This window comes from Podarcis bocagei (assembly GCF_964188305.1).
Source record: "Podarcis bocagei genome assembly, chromosome: 5".
Taxonomy (NCBI): domain Eukaryota; kingdom Metazoa; phylum Chordata; class Lepidosauria; order Squamata; family Lacertidae; genus Podarcis; species Podarcis bocagei.
The window spans coordinates 3,673,284-3,694,149 of NC_138129.1; the positions used below are offsets into that span (position 1 = coordinate 3,673,284).

The window sequence follows — 20,866 nt, forward strand, 5'->3', positions numbered from 1 at the left end:
TGTTTTTATATGCCACAGCTGCTGCCAGAATGCTAATAGCTAAAAATTGGAAAGGGGACATAGTCCCATCAAAAGCGGATTGGCAAAATAAGGTATGTGAATTCGTAAAACTGGCCAGAATGACAGCAGCTATTAGATATCAATCAAATCAGAAATTTAGGAAAGAATGGGAATTTGTGGAAGAATATGTGACAAAACGTTGCTCTGAAACAAAACCATTGATATGCATTGATTACATTTCATAAAGCTAAAATATGGATAGATGTTTTATGGATAAAAATAAAAACAATATTCACAACACAACAGAAATTTAAGTAGAAGAAGCTGTAATGTGGTGGAGGGAAGTCACAAGGATAAGAAAAAGGAATACATACACACATGGTATTGAAAACAGTTATAATTTGAATGTATTGTAAAGAGTGTTAAAAATGTGCAACTGAATGAAACTAAATAAAAAAGTAATTAAAGACATCTTGACACATCAAGTGGTGCACTGTGTGTGCGCACACACACACACACACACACACACACACACACAGTCTTGAAAAGCAGCAGAGGATAGACAGCAACTCCTGTCCAAAACTTTAGAAACCATAACCAAGCAGGAGTAGCAAAATACTCTTTTTACAAAACACACTGGCAGCCACCTCTATAAATCAACTACAACCGTAACTGAGAAGGGCAGCAGCTTAGTGGTAAAGCACTGGCCTTGCGTGCAGAAGATGCCTGGTTCAATTCTCAGCATCTTCAGGTAGGGCTGGGAATAGTTCCCTGCCTGAAACCCTGGAGAACCACTGCCAGTCAGTGTAGGAAATATTGAGCTAGATGAACCAGCAGTCTGACTCCGTTTCCTGTGTTCTTCTTATGTTCCTAACCAACCAGCCTATCTATTACCAGGGTCAGCAACCTTTCTAGGCCACACTAGAATTAAGGAGCTTTTCAGCAAGTGTGAGAAACAGCTGCATTTGAAGCAGAAGTAAGCTCTTGCTTAAGTCACATTCATTCAACAGAATGTGAGGCAAAGTTGCTCACTGATTGTGTCCAACGTAAATGCATGGCTCAAAACAAAAACAGGGTTCAAAAATTCTATATATTAAAAAAAACTGAAGACAATGGGGAGGCAGGGGAACAGCAGTGGAAGCAAGACAACAGAGGTGTCTTGTTTTACGAATAACTCCCTAAAAGTCTCAACCATATATAGCATTTTTAGGCTATGTGCATTTAAAAAAATAAAATAAACCCGCCCTTCTCCAAAACCAGGGCAGTTAAAAACTATGCAAACATCACAAGTCAAGAAGCTAATGTAACTAGGGAAGAAAAATTGTGGGTGTGGTAGGGAAGGAAGAGACGAGACTCAGGTCTCAAAGTACAGTGGCACCTCGGGTTACATACGCTTCAGGTTACATACGCTTCAGGTTACACACTCCGCTAACCCAGAAATAGTGCTTCAGGTTAAGAACTTTGCTTCAAGATAAGAACAGAAATCGAGTTCCGGCAGCGCGGCGGCAGCAGGAGACCCCATTAGCTAAAGTGATGCTTCAGGTTAAGAATAGTTTCAGGTTAAGAACGGACCTCCGGAACGAATTAAGTACTTAGCTGTACCACTGTACCGAGTTAGAATAATATAATTTCAGAGTTGGGAGAAGCCTCAAAGGGCATCTAGTCCAACTCCTGGCCCAGTACAAAAAATATTGCATCTACAGCCTCGCTGACTGATGCCCAGCCTCTGTTTACATTTCCAGGAAGAGAGACCCACACCTACCCAAAGGTTCCACTGCCAAACAGTTTTTACTGTTTCATTTAACCTATATCTGCTTCCTCACAGTTTCCACATATTGTCCTGCTCTCTGAAGCAAAGGCAATCCTAGGCATGTTTACTGAGATGTAAGTTCCAATGGGGCTTTCTAAACCGTTGCGAGAACTGATGCACAGAATCTCCCTTGGCAATCTCTCCTTGTGCTCACCTCCTCATACCAAGTTCACAAAAGCTGGACACCAGCAAGCACTGTGCGGAGGAGGTGGGCAGAGGTAACTTAATGAAACTGGCAGGAGATTCAGGGCAGATAAAAGAGTGCCCTTTCACACTATGCATAGTTAATTTATAGCATCTGCTGTCACAAGGTGAGGAGATGGTCACAAGATCCCGGCTGGACTGGACTGGCTGCCAATTGTTTTCCAGGCCCAACTAAAAGTGTTGGTTTTGACCTATAAAGCCTTAAACGGCTCAGGACAGCAATACCTCATGGACCGCCTCTCACAATATGAACCAACTTGGACCCTGAGCTCATTTAGTGAGCTCACCTCACTAGGGAGGGAAATGTCGTCGCGCCATTCCTTGGTGTGTGGAGTGCCGCAGGGCGCAATTCTCTCCCCGATGCTTTTTAACATCTTTATGTGCCCCCTTGCCCAGATTATCCGGAGCTTTGGGCTGGGCTGTCACCAATATGCTGATGACACTCAGCTCTATCTGCTGATGGATGGCCACACCGACTCGGCCCCGGACACACTGACCAGATGCTTGGAGGCTATGGCTGGATGGTTTCGTGGGAGCCGACTGAAACTAAATCCTTCGAAGACAGAGGTCCTTTGGCTGGGTCGGGATGGTATGGGGATGAGGGACCAACTCCCTTCTCTTGCGGGGGCCCAATTAGTGCCATTGCCTTCCGTTAAGAGTTTGGGTTTGACGCCTCCCTTTCCATGGAGGTGCAGGTTACAGCAACAGCCAAGGCGACATTTTTCCACCTTCGCCGCATCAAGCAGTTGGTCCCTTACCTTTCCCACCCCAACCTGGCCACAGTGATCCATGCGATGGTCATCTCCAGGCTTAACTACTGTAATTTGCTCTATGCGGGGCTGCCCTTGAAGCTGTCCCAGAAACTCCAGAGGGTGTAGAATGCTGCAGCGAGGCTCCTCACTGGGTCTCTGCCATGGGAGCATATTCACCCAGTGCTTTTCAAACTGCACTGGCTCCCGGTAGAGTACAGGGTCAGATTTAAGGTGCTGCTTTTGTTTAAAGGCCTTCATGGCCTAGGACCCTCGTACCTATGGGACCGCCTCTCCCAGTATGCCCCACGGAGAGCCTCAAGGTCCATAAATAGCAACACCCTAGTGGCCCAGGGCCCTGAGGAAGTTAGATTGGCTTCAACCAGAGCCAGGGCCTTTTCAACTCTGGCTCCGGCCTGGTGGAACGCTCTGCCTCATGAGACCAGGGCCCTGCAGGATCTGATTTCTTTCCGCAGGGCCGGTAAGACAGAGTTGTTCCGCCTGGCCTTTGGCTTGGAGCCAATTTGATTCCCTCCCTCTCTTTCTTTTTTCCTTTCCTTCTCCTCCTGCGATGAGGCTAAATTTTAATATTTTAATATTTCAATATTTTAATGTTGTATTTTAATTTTGTTTTTAAGTTGTAATCATTCAACTTGTTTTTATTATTGCTTGTAAGCCGCTCTGAGCCCGGCCTTGGCTGGGGAGGGCGGGGTATAAATAAAAATTGTTGTTGTTGTTGTTGTTGTTGTTGTTGTTGTTGTTGTTATCTTCTGAGGCACTTTGGCTGATTAACCATTCTATGGCCTTTTAAATGTGTTTGTGAGAGTGGGCTTGTCACTTTTGTTTGCTTTTGCTTTATTATGTATTTTGTGTTCTCGTTTTTTATTTTTATGTTGTGAATCGCCTGGAGATCTTCAGACGAAGCGCAGTATAGAAATTCAATAAATAACAAAAATAATAATGAATAATTTGGATGGCTTCAAAAGTGAATTAGGCATGTTCATGGAAATGGATAGATGGATCAACCAACCAGGAAACTTCATGTTCCAAGCAAATATATCACTGAGCTGCTGTCTTTCCCAAAGCATATTGCCAGCCTATGCCGTGAAAAGGGTGCTGGAGCAGATGGACTTCTGGCCTTGCATTAATAGGAATAAGGCCTCCCCTCCTCCTTCCCACAGAGATAATCCTCTGTAGAAAGGGGATGAGATAAGAACTCTCTATACCTTCTCACATCATCACTGAGTATCATCATCCTCCTTGCAGAAACAACATGTTCTGCAAGTTAAGAGTGCAGAAGACAAGCATCAGCACTAGAAAAACTGTGACACAAAACTGTTTGCCTTTAGACAAACCTTGAGATAATCCTTGAGATCATCAAGTGACCACAAGGTGCCCTGCCCAACAAAATTCCACTGCCGTGACTGAGCCCGTTAAGCTGCTCCAGCCTGTGTGATTCTTATCAAGTTTATGGCAGAGCTTTGGTGTGCAGTGCACCGAAACTCACTGCTTCTGGTTGTTAGCATACAGAAAAGGAAGTCATGCTACTCTCTGCCTCCAGGCGTGTTGCAAGAAAGTTCTGAATGCAAACACAAGGTTGACAAAGGACACAAACTTTGTCGCAGGCTGTGAAAGGAGTCCCTGCAACATGGGATCCAGAAGACAATCTCGATTCAGAGCAAATTCACCAGTAATTTTCCTCGAGACAGGAACACAATCTCAGGTCGGTCACTCACCCCCAACAACTTCCTGAAAGCTGGACCACAGCTGTCTAAACACAGCAGGAGTCCTTGAAAATGGCAACCTCTTTAGAGGCACTACAGCAGGGGTCAGCAAACTTTTTCAGCAAGGGGCCGGTCCACTGTCCCTCAGACCTTGTGGGGGGCCAGACTATATTATGGGAAAAAAAATAATGAATGAATTCCTATGCCCCACAAGTCAGGGGTGCATTTTAAATAAAAGGGCACGTTCTACTCATGTACAAACACACTCATTCCCAGACCGTCCGCGGGCCAGATTTAGCAGGCGATCGGGCCGGATCCAGCCCCCGGGCCTTAGTTTGCTTACCCATGGACAACAGCATCATTCCTGGCCCAATCTGGCTGTGTAAAACAAGAGCTCTATGGGGAATGTGAGATTAGAGACTGGAATCCAGTTGCACACAGAACACAGTGAACCAGCAAGGCATGTTACGAAATACAGCTATCAAGGATGGGAAAAATAATGTCCCATCAGTAGCTGACATGTGGTTCCAGTTGCAATTTCCACCTTTTCGGCTATTTTGAGTCTGTTAGTGCCACCAGCACTGATTGATACCCGCTTTTCAGGCAGACCTCACAAAGCAGGTGACAAAGCATTGCTACCCATCGTTTTTGAAACAGTTGCAACAGAATATCATTTCGAATTACTACGCCTTTTTTTGCATTGCTTGGATGAATTCATTGCCACTGGCTTCATTCGTATGCTACCGTGTTTGACGTTACAGAGATCGCAATGTCTTGCTGGTTTTTCAATTCACCAAGACCACCTAACGCAATTCAGTAAGGTCTCAGGATCGCGATGCGGGAGCAACAAAAAGCGGACGCGCCGTTGTCGCCTGTCGCAGAACCGCGGGGCTGGGAGGGACCCCGAGGGTCATCCAGCCCACCCCCTGCCAGGAAGGGACGCAAACTGCCGAGGCGAGTCCTCAGGGCTTGCTGCTCGTCGGGTGGCCCAAAGCGAGAGCAGCAACAGCCGGGGACGCCTCTGCCGGGCTCCCTGCCGGCCTCGCGTCTCCCGGGGAGACCTTCGGAGGGAGCGCACGGCGCTGTACGCGGCCTTCGCCGGCTACCCCGGGGGTTGGGTGAGGGGTTTCTCTGGGGTGCGTGTGTCACCTCAGGAGGGTCCCGTCAGGCGCGCAAACGAGGCCCCCTCATCTCCACCCCCCACGCCCCCCTCCGAAAAGGGCCGGGGAGGGGTCTGGGCCCGCGATGCGAAGCGACCCCCGCCCCGGAAAGGGGCCCTCGGAGCCCCCCGGCGGCCGCGAGACAGCGCGAGGGGAAGGAGGCTCCCCGGCCTCCCCACTCACCAGCACCCCAGACGCCGCCATCTTGGATCCACGTGTCGGCGCCGACGTCAGCGGAAGCGGCTCGCGGTTGGCCGAGGCGGCTCGTCGCCATGGAGACGGAAGCAGGCCGTCGCCGCTGAGGGGAAGGGCCCGCCGCCTTCCGCTTCTGCCCGGCGGAGTCGCTCTCTCCCGCTCGCCCCGCTGGAAAAGGCGGGAAGCCGTTCGGCCTCCGCGAAAGGAGCGTCATCTCGCGAGAACAGTTTAGCCGTGGGGGTTTTTTTTTGTTGTTGAGAGGGGAGGAAATAAGCGGCCCTCCTTTCCGCGTCTCCATTTTGGGTATTGGCAGAACGGCTACTCCCCCTCTCCTCGCCATCTTTACTAGGGGCAATGGAGGGTGGGGGGATAAGTGAGGCAGCCATCTTTTTCGTGGGTAAGATGACCGGAACGTCATCTTTAGTGCTGGCAAACGCGCTCTGGTTAGAGCGTGGAGCGTCATTGGCTTGCTGAAGGTGTTTTACCCCACCGTGACCTTATGCGTCGAAGCATAGTCGCCGCCATCTTTAGTAAGGGCGGCAGGTGCGTTGCCAAGGGCAGGTGTCTTTGGGGCGCCGTTTCTCCCAAAGGATGCTCGACTCAGTTGAAAGAACATTAGTTCCTTGATCTTAAAGCCACGTTCCCTGGGCACTTCAGACGCCATGTGCAGTTATTGTTAGAAGTATTGCAGGAATTTATGTATAGGTTGGGAGGGGGTTGCCCCTCCAGCAGATATCCTGCACATGCAGCCCACTGCCAAAATCAGCACAAACGCGTTTGTGATTTTTTGTGATTTGTCCCCACAAAACACTTCATCGCAGTTTCTTCCTATCTATTCAAAGGGCCTCTGCTGCACGATACCAAATGCAGTGGTGCCTCGCAAGACGAAATTAATCCGTTCCGCGAGTATCTTCGTCTAGCGGTTTTTTCGTCTTGCGAAGCAACCCTATTAGCGGTTTAGCGGATTAGCGCTATTAGCGGTTTAGCGGCTATTAAAGGCTTAGCGGCTTACCTGCTAAAAGGCTATTAAAGGCTTAGCGGCTCAGAAAAAGGGGGGAGGGAGCAAAAAAAAAATCTCAAGACTCGCAAGACATTTTCATCTTGCGAAGCAAGCCCATACGGAAATTCGTCCTGCGAAGCGCATTGAAAAACGGAAAACCCTTTCGTCTAGCGGGTTTTCCGTCTTGCAAGGCATTCGTCTTGCGGGGCACCACTGTGTTGGAATTCACTGATAAATGTACCTATGTACTGGCTCACAGGGAAAACTTCAGAAATTCATATAGACATGTGAGTTTAGCTGCTCAGCAGCCCCTCTGCCTGAGTGATAATCCCTGGCATCCTGATACCTGAGTGCCAGACAGGTAGCCATTCCAGAAAGAACAAACCCAGATGAAGACAAAAGGGTGTCATTAACGTGGCTGGGAAACGGGGAAATGTAAATATCTCTTTTGTTCCACTTGATGGGTGTTTGGTGGAGGGCAAGGGGAATCATGGGGCAGGGTCCAGGATGCTCAGATTCCTGCCACCAGACCTCCCCTTTCATGATGTAACCGTGATGTATAAGTGATGTAGTTTGGGGGTGTAACTTGGGGATTAGCGGCTAATAACAGTTTGGGGGCTCCCATCTCGTTCCATCTTGTGGCAGGTGGGAGTCCTGTTGCAACAGTCTTCAATAAAGACCAAGCCTACTGGCTGCTGTTTTGCGCTGGTATTCCTGGCTGGTGTCCTTGTTTTTTTGTCCAAGGGAGCCCTCAGATTTCTCCATTAACACGAGTGACAGCATCAGAGAACTCCAAGCATCTAGATCTCTAAGCAATTATTATTTTATTTATTGAATTTAGGTACCGCCCTATACCTGGAGGTTTCAGGGCAGTTGACAGAACAATATCAAAATATAAAACCACAAAATATATACTTAAAATAAAAACAACCCAATAACCCCCCAACCCCTGTATTTTAAAAGGGCATAGGGTATATGCATAGCTGCTGACCTGCTCTTTAAGGGGGAGGACAACCTGATCTGTATGACACCCTTTGCTGTCTTTTAGTGTTATGCTGGACATTGCTCATAGTTGTGGTGTGGAATCTATAGTATTTTAAGGCCTGAAAACCTTTAGAAAAAGTAAGCGGGTGCAGTGGCGTAGTGTGGGGGGTGCAGGGGGGGCCGGCCGCACCGGGCGCAACATCTGGGGGTTAGGGTTAGGGGGCGCAAATCCACGGGTTAGGGGGCGCAAATTACTTGCCTTGCCCCGGGTGCTGACAACCCACGCTACGCCACTGAGTGGGTGTCCTATTGACGTTAAGGATTGTCAGGGCTGCAGTTCCTTAAAGAGAATTGTAGGCACATTTACACAGGGGTGTATCCCACATTGAACGCAGTGAGTTGCTTCTGATCATATGGACATGGGATCCAACTTTAGTTAGATCCTGCCAATATAGTTTTAAACTGGCTCCTGTTACCGGCAAAAATCCGAGGGCTCCCTTGGACAAAAAGTAAAGACACCAACCAGAGTAAATTGGAGCAAATCAGCAGCCTGTAGGCTTGGTCTTTATTGAACTGTTGCAACAGGGTGCTCCCCTCACTTGCAGGACAGAGGAAAGGACACAGAAAAATGGTGTGCAAGGCCTTATAAAAACTTTTGAAATTCCCACCCTGTAGATCAAGACCACCCCCAGAAACATCATACATACATCACAGAAAGGAGGGGTTGAGGGAGGGGTGGTGGTGGTAACCTGAGTGTCCTGTCACCTGGCTGTTTCCCCCTTTCCCCCTCCCCATGAGTACTTTCCAGGTGACAGAGGGGAGTTTGCAGTTTCCTGCCCCCAGAGGGAAGAGCTGATCATTGTCCTTTGTTCCAGTCCTGCTGAATCCACTCCTATATGCAAGTTCTTTGTGATCTTGATGGTCTTCTGTCTAGGACCATCAGGGTTGGCATAGCAACTGGGCAGGGTTCCTGTGTATGTGCTGGTATGCTCAAGGGATTATGGCTGTCCTGTATCAAACCTTCCCCATTTTATAGTCCTTCCTTCATGAGGTAAAATATAAGTGGAACAGTACAAATCCGATGTATGGTTGATTTTCTATGAATTTATAACAGAAGCGTAGTGTGAGTGTGTGTGTGTGTGTGTGTGTGTGTGTGTGTGTGTGAAGTTTGTACAAACTGAATGATTAGGGGGGGGGGTTCCTGCTACACTTCCAAATGCACTGTTCCAAAATTATCACAGCCCGTGTCCAAATCACATACATACACAAATGTTTGATTTCTTAACATTTTTATCATTGCAAAACGTGCAAAAAAGTTTACATCCCAACATTTCAAAATATCCTGAAACAAATCCTATTTTATTTATTACGGAGCATCCTAGTTTTGCAGAGCTGTTAAGCTCAGGCAGAAAATGAGGACAAGGCAGAGGCCGGCTGTAAGGGTGCTTCTGTTTATCTGCGGAAAGTATTTCCTCAACTTTCACTGGCATTAAAAATGCAAACATCCCAAGTTGTGGAGGTTCTGGATTTCACCTGCTCTGGGTCCAGCCCGTGGACAGCTCACCAGATGACATCACAAAGATACAAACAAAATGGGCAGACACGAAGGATGTGTGAAAAGTGCAAAGTTCTCTTCTACACTAGATAAAATATCTGTATATTTTAATTTAACTTTTAAAGAAAAACATCAACAAAATTGCAGAGCAGATGGGTGGAGGGAAGAGGAAACGGATATAGCCCTTTTGCTGAAATAACCCTTTGGCAGCTCCCCACCCCCTTTTAATCCCAACTGTGAAAATGTATAATTTGGCATGAAATCTACCTACCTTGAATTCGAAATGATAGAACCTAGATATATGGATATTTAACTGGCTAATTTTTATTCCGAATTACTTTAATATGCTCTTTTATCTGATAACGGTCAACGGCAGGGGGCAGCATTGTTGGTCAACTTTCATTATCCACACTCTTTTTCTTGGGGGGGGGGCATTGTCAACCCCCAGAGCTTCCTGGCTCCGCCACTCCTCTGAGCGTGCAAGATCATGTAGATGGGACAGCAGCCTTGACTGGTTTTCCATTCTCCCTCTGGTCCAGAGAGAGAGAGAGAGAGAGAGAGAGAGAGAGAGAGAGAGAGAGAGAGAATAGTAGGCAGGTGAAGGAATTCCACACTCCCTCCGTTTGTATTGGGTCTGGGAGGGGTAAGGGATTGGGCAGTGGGGACAGCCCTAAGGAGGAGGTGGGACTTCTTTGGGAGGAGATCTACTGAGGTCATCTTTTCCAAATATACACTGAGCTGTCACTGATCCATTATTGCTCCTTATGCTACTTCTCTGCCATATTTTTTTTAAAAAAATCTCATTCTTTCAATCTTTTATGTTTTAGGATTCTGCAACTTTGCAGTTCTATTTTCTATGTTGTTTTATTGTTACCTGGTTTGGGAATTTTCTATAAAAATACATACGCCCCAAACTTGAAATGCAACTGTGAAAACAGTGCAGTCCTGCTCTTGTGAACAGATGTGGTCTTAGTGCCCTTTCTCTTGCACAAGGATCAAAGGGTGCCTAAGCCACAAGAGTCTTGCAAACTCCTGATTCAGCACAAGAAAGACCATACAAATGTCCAGTCCACCTGTAATGGTTGTAGGAAGTCACCTTGTACCAGGGCAGACTGTTTCTCTACCCAGCTGCATATTGTTTACTCTGACTGGCAGCAGAGTTGCCTGATATTTGACTGCAGTCAGGTATTCCATGAATCTAAGGATAGCATTTCAGTGCCCTTTTAATGCCATCATGGCTTTATTCAAGTTGAAAGATAGGGTAGAAGCAACTCCTTCCTACTTCAGGAATCTAGATTCACAAACACACACAACTGCAACCATAATTAAAAAATAAACCTGCTTCTCATTATGTGTTCATTTTGTCTGTAACAGTCAGACCTCCCCTGGCACTCCAAGTAAAAACCAGGAATAACAGTTTGTTCCCTTGAATATTGTTGGCATACAGTGATATTTCTATAATATTATAACCTGTAAATAATACATTGATTAGAATAGTTTAGGATTTAATCTCCTTGCTACCAGGGCTCCTGCGATCAATATAAGCCAATTAGGCTCACCATCTGTGGTTTATTTCAGGGAACAGATTCCTATCCAGAATTAAAATTTCATACTGCTAAATAAGCAACCATCCTTTGCATTAAGAAAGAGGTGGCAAGCTTAGTTAGAATGCCTGTAAGTAGTGGTACTGTATATTTATAATATTATTTGGCTGGTCAATTAGTCAGATTCTCTTGCATTCCACGCCCGTCAAATGACAATCTCTCTCTCTTTCCCTCTCTCTCTCTCTCTCTCTCTCTCTCTCTCTCTCTCTCTCACACACACACGCACACACACGCACGCACACACACACACACACACACACACCAGACACTTCTAGAGCAACAGCCAGTGGTTTTCTAGCAGGCAACAAAACCTTGAGACAAAAAGTGCATGGCATGCTTCAGCAGAAATGGCATCTACTGAATGGAGTTTTTAAAAAGGCATTTTAGCTATGAGCACAACAATTGCTTATGTCGGATCGTCTTGAGGGTCCATCAAGTACAGTCCTGTCTCCCAACAGCAGTCAATAAAATGTTCCTTTGTGAGCTCCCAAGATGGAGGCAGCTACTTTTGCCTAAGCCACAGGGGGATCTTGACATCAAACACTGGCTCTCTCTCAAGCATCGTATTGCAGTGACTGTCCCACTCTGCTGTCTGGTCCTCCGCCTCCTTTAAGGCTGCTGCTGGTACTGGCTTTCGGTGGCAGTGAAGAAGTCCTCCAGGATGCTCTGATTGTACTCGAACGTCGGGCGGTCCTCAGGCTTGCGTTTCCAGCACTGCATCATCACTTCATAGAGCTCCTCTGGGCAGCCCTCCGTGCGTGGCATCCGATAGCCGCGCTCTAGGGCACGGATCACTTCCTGGTGCGACATCCCTGAATTCAAACGGAAGGGAGAGAAACCATCGCTCAGTGGTTGTGTACCTGCATTGCACACAGAGGGTCCTAGGTTCCGTTCCCAGCACCTCCAGGTTGGGCTGAGAGAGATCCCAGCCCTGAAATATTGGAGAGAAGCTGCCAGTCATTGTAGGCAATGCTAAGCTAGGTAGACCAATGCTCTGACAGCATTCCTAGGTTCCTATGGACTTGTAGAAGCTAAGGGTTGCATCCAAAGCAGAGCTATGTGACTCATTCCATCAGCACAATGATTTCTCCTTGTGCACTTGAACCTTTCTCCTCTCCTTCCCCTGTAGGTAAAGGTAAAGGGACCCCTGACCATTAGGTCCAGTCGCGGACAACTCTGGGGTTGCGGCGCTCATCTCTCTTTCTTGGCCGAGGGAGCCGGCGTACAGCGTCCGGGTCATGCGGCCAGCATGACTAAGCTGCTTCTGGCGAACCAGAGCAGCGCACGGAAACGCCGTTTACCTTCCCGCCGGAGCAGTACCTATTTATCTACTTGCACTTTGACGTGCTTTCGAACTGCTAGGTTGGCAGGAGCAGGGACCGAGCAACGGAAGCTCACCCCGTCACGGGGATTCGAACCGCCGACCTTCTGATCGGCAAATCCTAGGCTCTGTGGTTTAACCCACAGCGCCACCCGCATCCCTTCTCCTTCCCCTGAGTGCTTCCTAAATCTGTTCTAGGAGTTGCCCCCAACCCTTTGTAGCAGATTTGAGGAGGGCCCAGCCCACATTCGGGGGTGGAGGGTGGAGAATTTTGGATGTGCTAGTGCAGTCCTTCTGCTAATGGAAACAAATGCATTGGATATCGCCCACTAAAAAACGGAGTAAAATTGGACCCATCTGCTCACCAAATAACATCCCTTCTGAAAGCAGAAAAGTTGGAACACTGCATGAAAATATGAACATACAAAGCTGCCAAACAGAGATTTTTGAGAGCACATGGTTGTATTTGGTAAACAATCTCCCATATTTAATCGGGCAGTTTAAAATAGCCCCATCCAAGAAGTTAAATTGTTTTCTTGCCTAAGCAGTTTATTTCCCAGCTAATTCCTCTTGGAAGCTTGACCAGGATGCTATTCTTATTAAACTAAGATCTCTTGGTGGAGCTATTTGGACGTTTGTTTCTAACAAGGGTGGATAACTACCTAGCTGTCCCAGCCCTTAAAGTTATTGTGGGGTTCTCTGCGACCATCACCACCCCTTGCTCCTCCTTTCCACCAAGTATCCATGAGCCAAAAAAATCTGGAGACTTGAACATCAAAACTGCACCATATACTGTATCTAAAGAATATTGATAGCACTTTAACAGTCACAGCTTCCCCCCAAGATTCTCGAGAACTGCAGCTTACGCCTCAAACTCACTCTTAACAAAGTACAGTTTCAAGGAAAAGCCATGTGCCTTAAATGTTTGGTGTGGGTGCCTGCAAAGAGACTTTTCTTATTACGCACCTGGGTATGGGGTCCGCCCATAGGTAATGATCTCCATCAGGAGGATCCCAAAAGACCAGATGTCAGACTTTATTGTGAAGGAGCCGTAGTTGATGGCTTCGGGCGCAGTCCACTTGATGGGAAACTTGGCACCTGCCCAGGATGGTCAAAACAAAGAAGGTGAGGCTCAGAAAGGTGGCATGGTATGCGCGGCAAGAAGTGGCTTATCAGCAGATAACAGGTTTGCTTTCCAAACTGCATTGTGGACACAGGCAAGAGCCTGCACTACTAGTCTTTTACTGCAAGGAAATCTGGCTCCTAAAGGTTCGTGAAGCTGCATCCTAAAGTGGATGAAGCGATTCTCCTCCGGATGCAGTGTTCGGGACTTTTTAGTTTAGAGAAAAAGCAAGTAATAAGCTATGCGGGTTTATTCCATAGAATATCAGCTTACTACACTTCTAAGTGAATACTGATCCTTGGCTACTTGATGTACCTGTTAGGACCATTTATTCGCTGATGAAGAGTGACTGTCGAAACAGTTCGTCATCCGGAAAAACTGTTTTACGTCTGGAACGGCTACAGGACTGTGACTGTTGAAAGGCTTTGTTTGCCTCTTTGATACTGATTGACTACATTTTCTAGTTTTGTTCATGCAACATTGATTGACTTCTATTATTTGTGACTCCATTACATATTTTCTGTTTCAGAATTGCTACGTTTGGAACATCCATTACCGCACGGTTACAGGATTGTGACTGTGGAAAGGCTTTGTTTGCCTCTTTGATACTGATTGACTACATTTTCTAATTTTGTTCATGCAACATTGATTGACTTCTATTATTTGTGACTCTTTTCACATTTTTTCTGTTTAAGAATTGTTACAAATATTTTGTTAGAACATTATTAGCTGTGTGTTGCCTGTGATTGTTCAGAGTACTCCAGAGAACCGCCTTGCAAAATTCGGAGAAGTGTGAATTTTGGTTCGCATGTTGCTTCGGAAAGTGCAAATTGGGTAGGTCTGCCTTCAGTGCAAACTGGATTGAAATTTCTGTGCCCTCCATCCTTATCAAGTGTCTAAACCCTAATGCATACTGTACACAGAAAGACTGACAGGACAAAAGCAGGAGGGGCTGGCTTGTGCAACCAAGCATACAAAAAGCCTCTCTTTGCACCTTCCCGGGCTGTGTATTCGTTGTCGTCAATCACCCGAGCCAAGCCAAAATCGGCAATCTTGCACACCAGCATGGCCGAGACCAAGATGTTGGCAGCTCTCAAGTCCCGGTGGATGTAGTTTCGCTTCTCAATGAAAGCCATGCCTTCTGCAATCTGCAGTAAAGAGAGATAGATCTGTTGTAAGGGGAGCGATAGTGCAGCACCTAGGGAGGTTGGGACAACATAAATGACTGGTGTGCTGAGAGTACCACTTGGGTTCACTAGACACACCCTTAGAACTGAGTTCACATCCCTCCACAGCCCCAGTAAATCTTTGCAGCAGCCTCTGGAGAGTATGTTCTGTAAAATGAAATCAAGGGTGACCTGCAAAGTCTGCAGCTTTCCTTAAACAAGTTTTCTTGCAGTTGCACGGAATTCCCGCCTTTGGGGGGAGGAATTTGCGTCCAGACGATGTTAATGGTGCCATGGCTAAAAATTGGCCGCTGTTTCTTTAATGCCTAAAAAAGCTGGGTCTGCATGAGTCAGCGGTCTGCACCGGGTGGTATATATAGAGTGAGAAATGTTAGTTTGGCGTTTGGTTGGGTTGGTTGGTTGGTTGGTTGGTTGGTTAGTGAAAGCTGGTAGTGTTGATGTGTGTACAGTTGGTCAGTCGCTTTTGCAGAAAGACTTTTAAGAATAAAAGCAGAAAGTACTCTGCAAAGATACTTTTCTCGTGGACACTTTTATGCCGACAAGGGTCCTGAGGACCAGGCTGAGGCGACAAAGGGAGGTCAGAACCTTTTTCTTCTTACAAACACTGATAAATGGAACAAGTCTCATGCCCCCTGCCCAAATGCAAACCAATGCAGCCTCCACAACAGAACAGCAAATCAAGACACCGGCTGACCCTTCTAGTATGCAACAGTTGGATATACCTTGCTATATTAGAATCATAGAATCGTAGAGTTGGAAGAGACCACAAGGGCCATTGAGTCCAACCCCCTGCCAAGCAGGAAACACCATCAGAGCACTCCTGACATATGGTTGTCAAGCCTCTGCTTAAAGACCTCCAAAGCAGGAGACTCCACCACACTCCTTGGCAGCAAATTCCACTGTCAAACAGCTCTTACTGTCAGGAAGTTCTTCCTAATGTTTAGGTGGAATCTTCTTTCTTGTAGTTTGGATCCATTGCTCCGTGTCCGCTTCTCTGGAGCAGCAGAAAACAACCTTTCTCCCTCCTCTATGTGACATCCTTTTATATATTTGAACATGGCTATCATATCACCCCTTAACCTCCTCTTCTGCAGGCTAAACATGCCCAGCTCCCTTAGCCGTTCCTCATAAGGCATCGTTTCCAGGCCTTTGACCATTTTGGTTGCCCTCCTCTGGACACGTTCCAGTTTGTCGGTGTCCTTCTTGAACTGTGGTGCCCAGAACTGGACACAGTACTCCAGGTGAGGTCTGAGCAGAGCAGAATACAGTGGCACTATTACTTCCCTTGATCTAGATGCTATACTCCTATTGATGCAGCCCAGAATTGCATTGGCTTTTTTAGCTGCCGCGTCACACTTAAAAATTAAATTGCTTTGGGGTGCCTCATGGGAAGCCGGTTAATAAATGAAATAAATAATAATTTACATTAATAAATAAGTGAAGGAGAGAGATTTGTGATGCTGATGAGAACTGCGGCAGGCAGGATTCCTTTTCACTTATTATGTTTCCTCTGAGACGCACAAGGAGGGGCTCATGCTTCTCCCCACTGCGCCATTACAACAACCCTGTAAGGTGAGGTTGAGAAATTATGGGCTGGTTGATAAATAACACCTTCTCTTCCCACCGTGCAAGTCATGAGAACTTCTAAAGCTTCAGTCAACTGCAGCTTGCTGTACCGTCCAAACCCCAAAGAACTATGTTCATTCTCAACTATGGTGAGAGTCAAATAAGGCAACTCCAAACCCAGAAACAGCATTATAAACCCAGTTGAAAGTATAACTACTTGTACCCGAAGATGCCAGTAGTACACGGGAAAAGGATTTAGGGATCTTAGTAGACCACAAGCTTAGCAAGAGTCAACAGTGTGATGCAGCAGCAAAAAACACTAATGCGATTTTACAAAAGTATAGTGTCCAGGTCATGGGAAGTAATAGTACCACTGTATTTTGCCTTGGTCAGACCACACCTGGAATACTGTGTCCAATTCTGGGCACCACAATTTAAGAAGGATGTTGACAAGCTGAACGAGTGCAGAGGACAGCGACCACGATCAAGGGTTTGGAAACCAAGCCTTATAAGGAACAGTTGAGAGAGTTGGGTATGCTTAGTCTGGAAAAGAGGAGACTTAAGAGCCGATATGAGAGCCATCTTCAAATATCTTAAGGGTTGTCACATGGAAGAAGGAGCAATCTTGTTTTCTCTTGCTCTGGAGGGTAGGACTCGAACCCAGGGCTTCAGGTTACAAAAAAGGAGATTCCAACTCAACATCAGGAAGAACTTTCTGGCCTTAAGAGCTGATTGACAGTGGAACAGTCTCCCTCGGGAGGTTGTGGACTTTCCTTCCTTGGAGGTTTTTAAGCAGATGTTGCGTGGCCATCTGTCATGGATGCTTTAGCTGAGATTCCTGCATCTAGATGACGCTCAGGGTCCCAACTCTACAATTCTATGATTCTACGCCCTAAGAGCAGCTTGTCGAAAACCATGTAATGTCATAGGTGAGGAAAGATTTTGACTCAAAACTTCCTGGTCCGGAGATTCACATTGAGCGATTATCGGACGACATGTCTCTGCGGCTCCGCAGAGACCTGAATCTAAGGGGTTAACTGTCAGCCCCACCAACCTAAGCAAGACGGATGGCACCCTGGGCACACCTGCTCTTTTGATGGACTGGGTTTGGTGGAGGGAGGGAGAGCACAGACCGTTGTGACAAAGGCCTCCTTGTTCCGCAGCGGAGGGAGACCCCGAGGAAGGAAATGCCCTTGGACCCGTTCCAGGTTTCCTACTTCCTTAGGAGTCAATGCAAACAAAGAAAGCACACTAGGCAGATTTGCCTATTCAAATCTGCATCACTGCGGGAAACAATGGGTTCTCACAACCATGGCCCAACGCTCTCACATCCCTAGATATTAAATGCAATGAAACTCCACCAACGAAGTGGTGCCTGGTGTTAGGAACCCACTGGAGGGTCTCTAAGCCTAGGAACTCTCACATCTGCAGGGTTGCTCATGCAGGGACAGGGGAAGGAACCTGTGGCACTTCAGATGTCGCAGGACTCCAACTCCCAGCAGCCATTGCGGCTGGCATGGCCCAATGACCCACACACACCCAAAGACCTGTTGGACAGCTTCTTTGGCCCTGAACAGGTGGGACAATCCTCGCAGAATTGTTTTGGGCAGTGAGCGAAACATATTGCCGTCGTACGAATCTAGGGTACGACTGCATTTGGAATCCTCTGCACAGTTTTAGCCACCTGGCCTCAAAAAGTAGGGCAGAAGCCCAAGAAGGCCGCACCACCAGGCTGGCAGAGAAGTGGCACCAGTAGCAGTACCGGCTTCTGGCAAGAACTCACCAGAACTTGCCACTGCCACTTTGCGTGTGCCACAACACAAACCAGGTAAGGGAGGCTCAGGTAGAGGTGGGGTGGCATTGCCCCTGTCCAGAAGAATATTGCAGAGTTGTAAAAGGTTCAGAAAGGGGTGCCCAAAATGATTGACACCCTATAAAGAAAGGCTGCAGCACTGCGGACTTTTTAGTAGCTGGACAAGTTTACCGTCAACTGAATAAATTCAAGAGGTGGAATAGCTCAAAATAAAAAAATTCCTTCCTGTAGCACCTTAAAGACCAACTAAGTTAGTTCTTGGTATAAGCTTTCGTGTGCATGCACACTTCTTCTGTGTATCTGAAGAAGTGTGCATGCACACGAAAGCTCATACCAAGAACTAACTTAGTTGGTCTTTAAGGTGCTACAGGAAGGAATTTTTTTATTTTGACTATGGCAGACCAACACGGCTACCTATCTGTAACTGGAATAGCTCAGTTTGTAAAGCATGAGACTCTTAAGCTCAGGGTCTTGGGTTTCAGCCACATGTCAGGTGAAACATTCCTGCACTGCTGGACTAGACGAGTCTTGTGGTCCAACTCTGCAATTCTATGATTCTACGCAGTTTTGCAGGAGCTCCTTGGCTGCCCAGGATGGAGGACAGGTGTGGAATTCTAGCTGGGATTACCCTGCCCTGCAGAGGGAATAGAGACTCCACTGGGTTGAGTCACCTTGGGTCAGGCTTTAAAAAGTGTCTCTTGTCTATAGTTATGAGAGGACAGACTTGGGAGGAAAGAAAGGAAGCCCTTTCCCGTAAAGTTAAAACTACTGTCACGGTCCTGTTCACGGGCGATCGAAGGCCCGGCAGGGGACGTCAGGACCAGGGGCAAGATGGCGGGGTGGGAGCAGGAACGGGGGTCCAGAAGCCAGGAAGCCAAGAGTCCAAGGGTCAGAGAACTGGGAATCAAGAAGCCAAGGTTCCGAGGGTCAGGAAGCAAGGAGTCACAAAGTCAAGGCTCCGAGGATCAAGAAGCAAGGAGTCACGAAGTCAGGGGTCCAAGGATCAGGAAGCAGGGAGTCACGAAGTCAGGGGTCCAAGGATCAGGAAGCAGGGAGTCGCGAGGTCAAGGGTCCGAGGGTCAAGAAGCAGGGAGTCACGAAGTCAGGGGTCCGAGGATCAGGAAGCAGGGAGTCATGAAGTCAGGGGTCCAAGGATCAGGAAGCAAGGAGTCACGAAGTCAGGGGTCCAAGGATCAGGAAGCAAGGAGTCACGAAGTCAGGGGTCCAAGGATCAGGAAGCAGGGAGTCAAGAAGCTGAGGTTCAAGGATCAGGAAGCAAGAAGCCAAACACAGCAAGGCAGGAAGCGTGTTGCTGTGGCAAAGAAATGCTGACCTTATATCCCTTCCCGGCTCTTGCCACCAGGTGCTGTGAGTTACCAAGTGGCCTCACCTGTGTGGCCGTGCCTTGCCTCTCTAGAACAAAGTCAGGAAGGCCCCAGTCCTGCAAAGTCCTATTGGTCACAGGGCCTGGCTCCTGCACGCACTCCTGCCAACTACAGAACATGCTGCCACTGGAGGCAGGGGTGGCCAGCAACTTTAAACGAGGATGAGACAAATTCATTGAGAAGAGGGCTATCAATGGCTACTAGGCTTCTAAATCCTGGAGACCACGGGAGGGGAGAGATCCAAGTACTACTTGTGTGTTTGTCACAAGCATTGGTTGGCCACTGTGAGAAAAGGATGCTATATTAGGTATTTTAGGTCAAGACATACCAAAAGAAATGAGTTCCAGTTACAGATAGGTAGCCGTGTTGGTCTGCCATAGTCAAAATAAAAAAATTCCTTCCAGTAGCACCTTAAAGACCAACTAAGTTAGTTCTTGGTATGAGCTTTCGTGTGCATGCACACTTCTTCAGATACACTGAATACAAAAGAAATGAGGACTTTATTTATGTATGCCACTACAGCAGCAAGAATGTTGACTGCACAAAATTGGAAGCCTGGAGAAATACCAACTAAAGAACAATGGGAAGAGAAGTTGATGAACTATGCAGAACTGGCAAAAATGACAGAAAAACTAAGAGAAAAAGACAACAGAGACTTTGAAAAAGATTGGGAACCATTCATATTGTATATTTGCAGAAACAAAGTCAATAGACTTGATGGCAGGATTTAAATAAACATTCACATTATTAGCATCAGAAAATGTTTAGAAGATGGTGAAATAAGATGATGTAGTTAATTTTATTTTTAGGTTTATAGGTTTGATGTTATGTTATTAATAACCTTTTCTGTAGAGAGATAGCAAAGTGGATGAAAATAGAAACAAACCAGAAACGCAAGTCGGGGGGGGGAGAGGGAGGAATATATAGTAAACGTTAAGAATTTGAGATGTATGTAATGAATGAAAATGAAAAATGAATTAATTTTTTTTTTAAAGAGAGAGAGAGAGAAAAGGATGCTAGACTGGATGAGCTCCCTTTGGCCTGATCCAGTAGCAGGTCTCTTTTTCAGGTCACACTCACCTGGGCACAGAAGTCTATCAATACAGGGAGCTGCTGTTTGTGACCCTCATCACTCTTCAGGAAATCCAGCAAACTGCCTGCGGAGAGGAAAGAAACCCATCAGGGCGCTGTCCATTGTGTTCTTCAGAGGGGGCTAGATCTTCCATTAGGAAGGGACCCATTGCTCAGTGGGGCAGCACATACTTCGTTCCCAGGCTCACATAGACATGGGCTGTCTGGATGCTCAGAGACACGGGCTTACCCCACCCTGTCTCCCTATAATCAGCCTTTCCCAGGGGCTGGTGGGAGTTGTAATCCAAAATGGCTGGAGGGCACCAGGTTGGGAAAAGCTGCCCTATATCATAATTAGCACCAAAGAGTTTTGCAGGGACATCTGGTAAGGTGGCCTCTCAAGGATGCAGCCGAG

General features: G+C 47.0%; 2 protein-coding genes and 1 long non-coding RNA gene across 5 annotated transcripts in view; 1 reads left to right on the forward strand and 2 right to left on the reverse strand.

Moving 5' to 3' along the window:
• Window positions 1–5,956, reverse strand: part of TM9SF4 (transmembrane 9 superfamily member 4) — a 30,028-nt gene extending 24,072 nt beyond the window's left edge. Inside the window, exon 1 of the mRNA XM_081196216.1 lies at window positions 5,831–5,956. Within this exon, the coding sequence (XP_081052342.1) occupies window positions 5,831–5,851 (21 nt within the window). The 5' untranslated portion in view covers window positions 5,852–5,956. The remainder of the gene's footprint in view (window positions 1–5,830) is intronic.
• Window positions 5,957–9,104: 3,148 nt separating this feature from the next.
• On the forward strand, window positions 9,105–11,476 carry LOC308588398. Its single transcript, XR_014008708.1, has 2 exons — window positions 9,105–9,914; window positions 9,945–11,476. It is a non-coding gene; the product is annotated as an uncharacterized lncRNA (long non-coding RNA).
• Window positions 11,311–20,866, reverse strand: part of HCK (HCK proto-oncogene, Src family tyrosine kinase) — a 32,924-nt gene continuing 23,368 nt past the window's right edge. For all 3 annotated transcript variants that reach the window (XM_081196265.1, XM_081196266.1, XM_081196264.1), the window contains 4 exons: window positions 20,461–20,537; window positions 14,424–14,577; window positions 13,273–13,404; window positions 11,311–11,797 (listed from right to left, as the gene is read on the reverse strand). In XM_081196265.1, coding sequence (XP_081052391.1) covers window positions 11,595–11,797; window positions 13,273–13,404; window positions 14,424–14,577; window positions 20,461–20,537 — 566 coding nt within the window. In that variant the 3' untranslated portion in view covers window positions 11,311–11,594. The remainder of the gene's footprint in view (window positions 11,798–13,272; window positions 13,405–14,423; window positions 14,578–20,460; window positions 20,538–20,866) is intronic.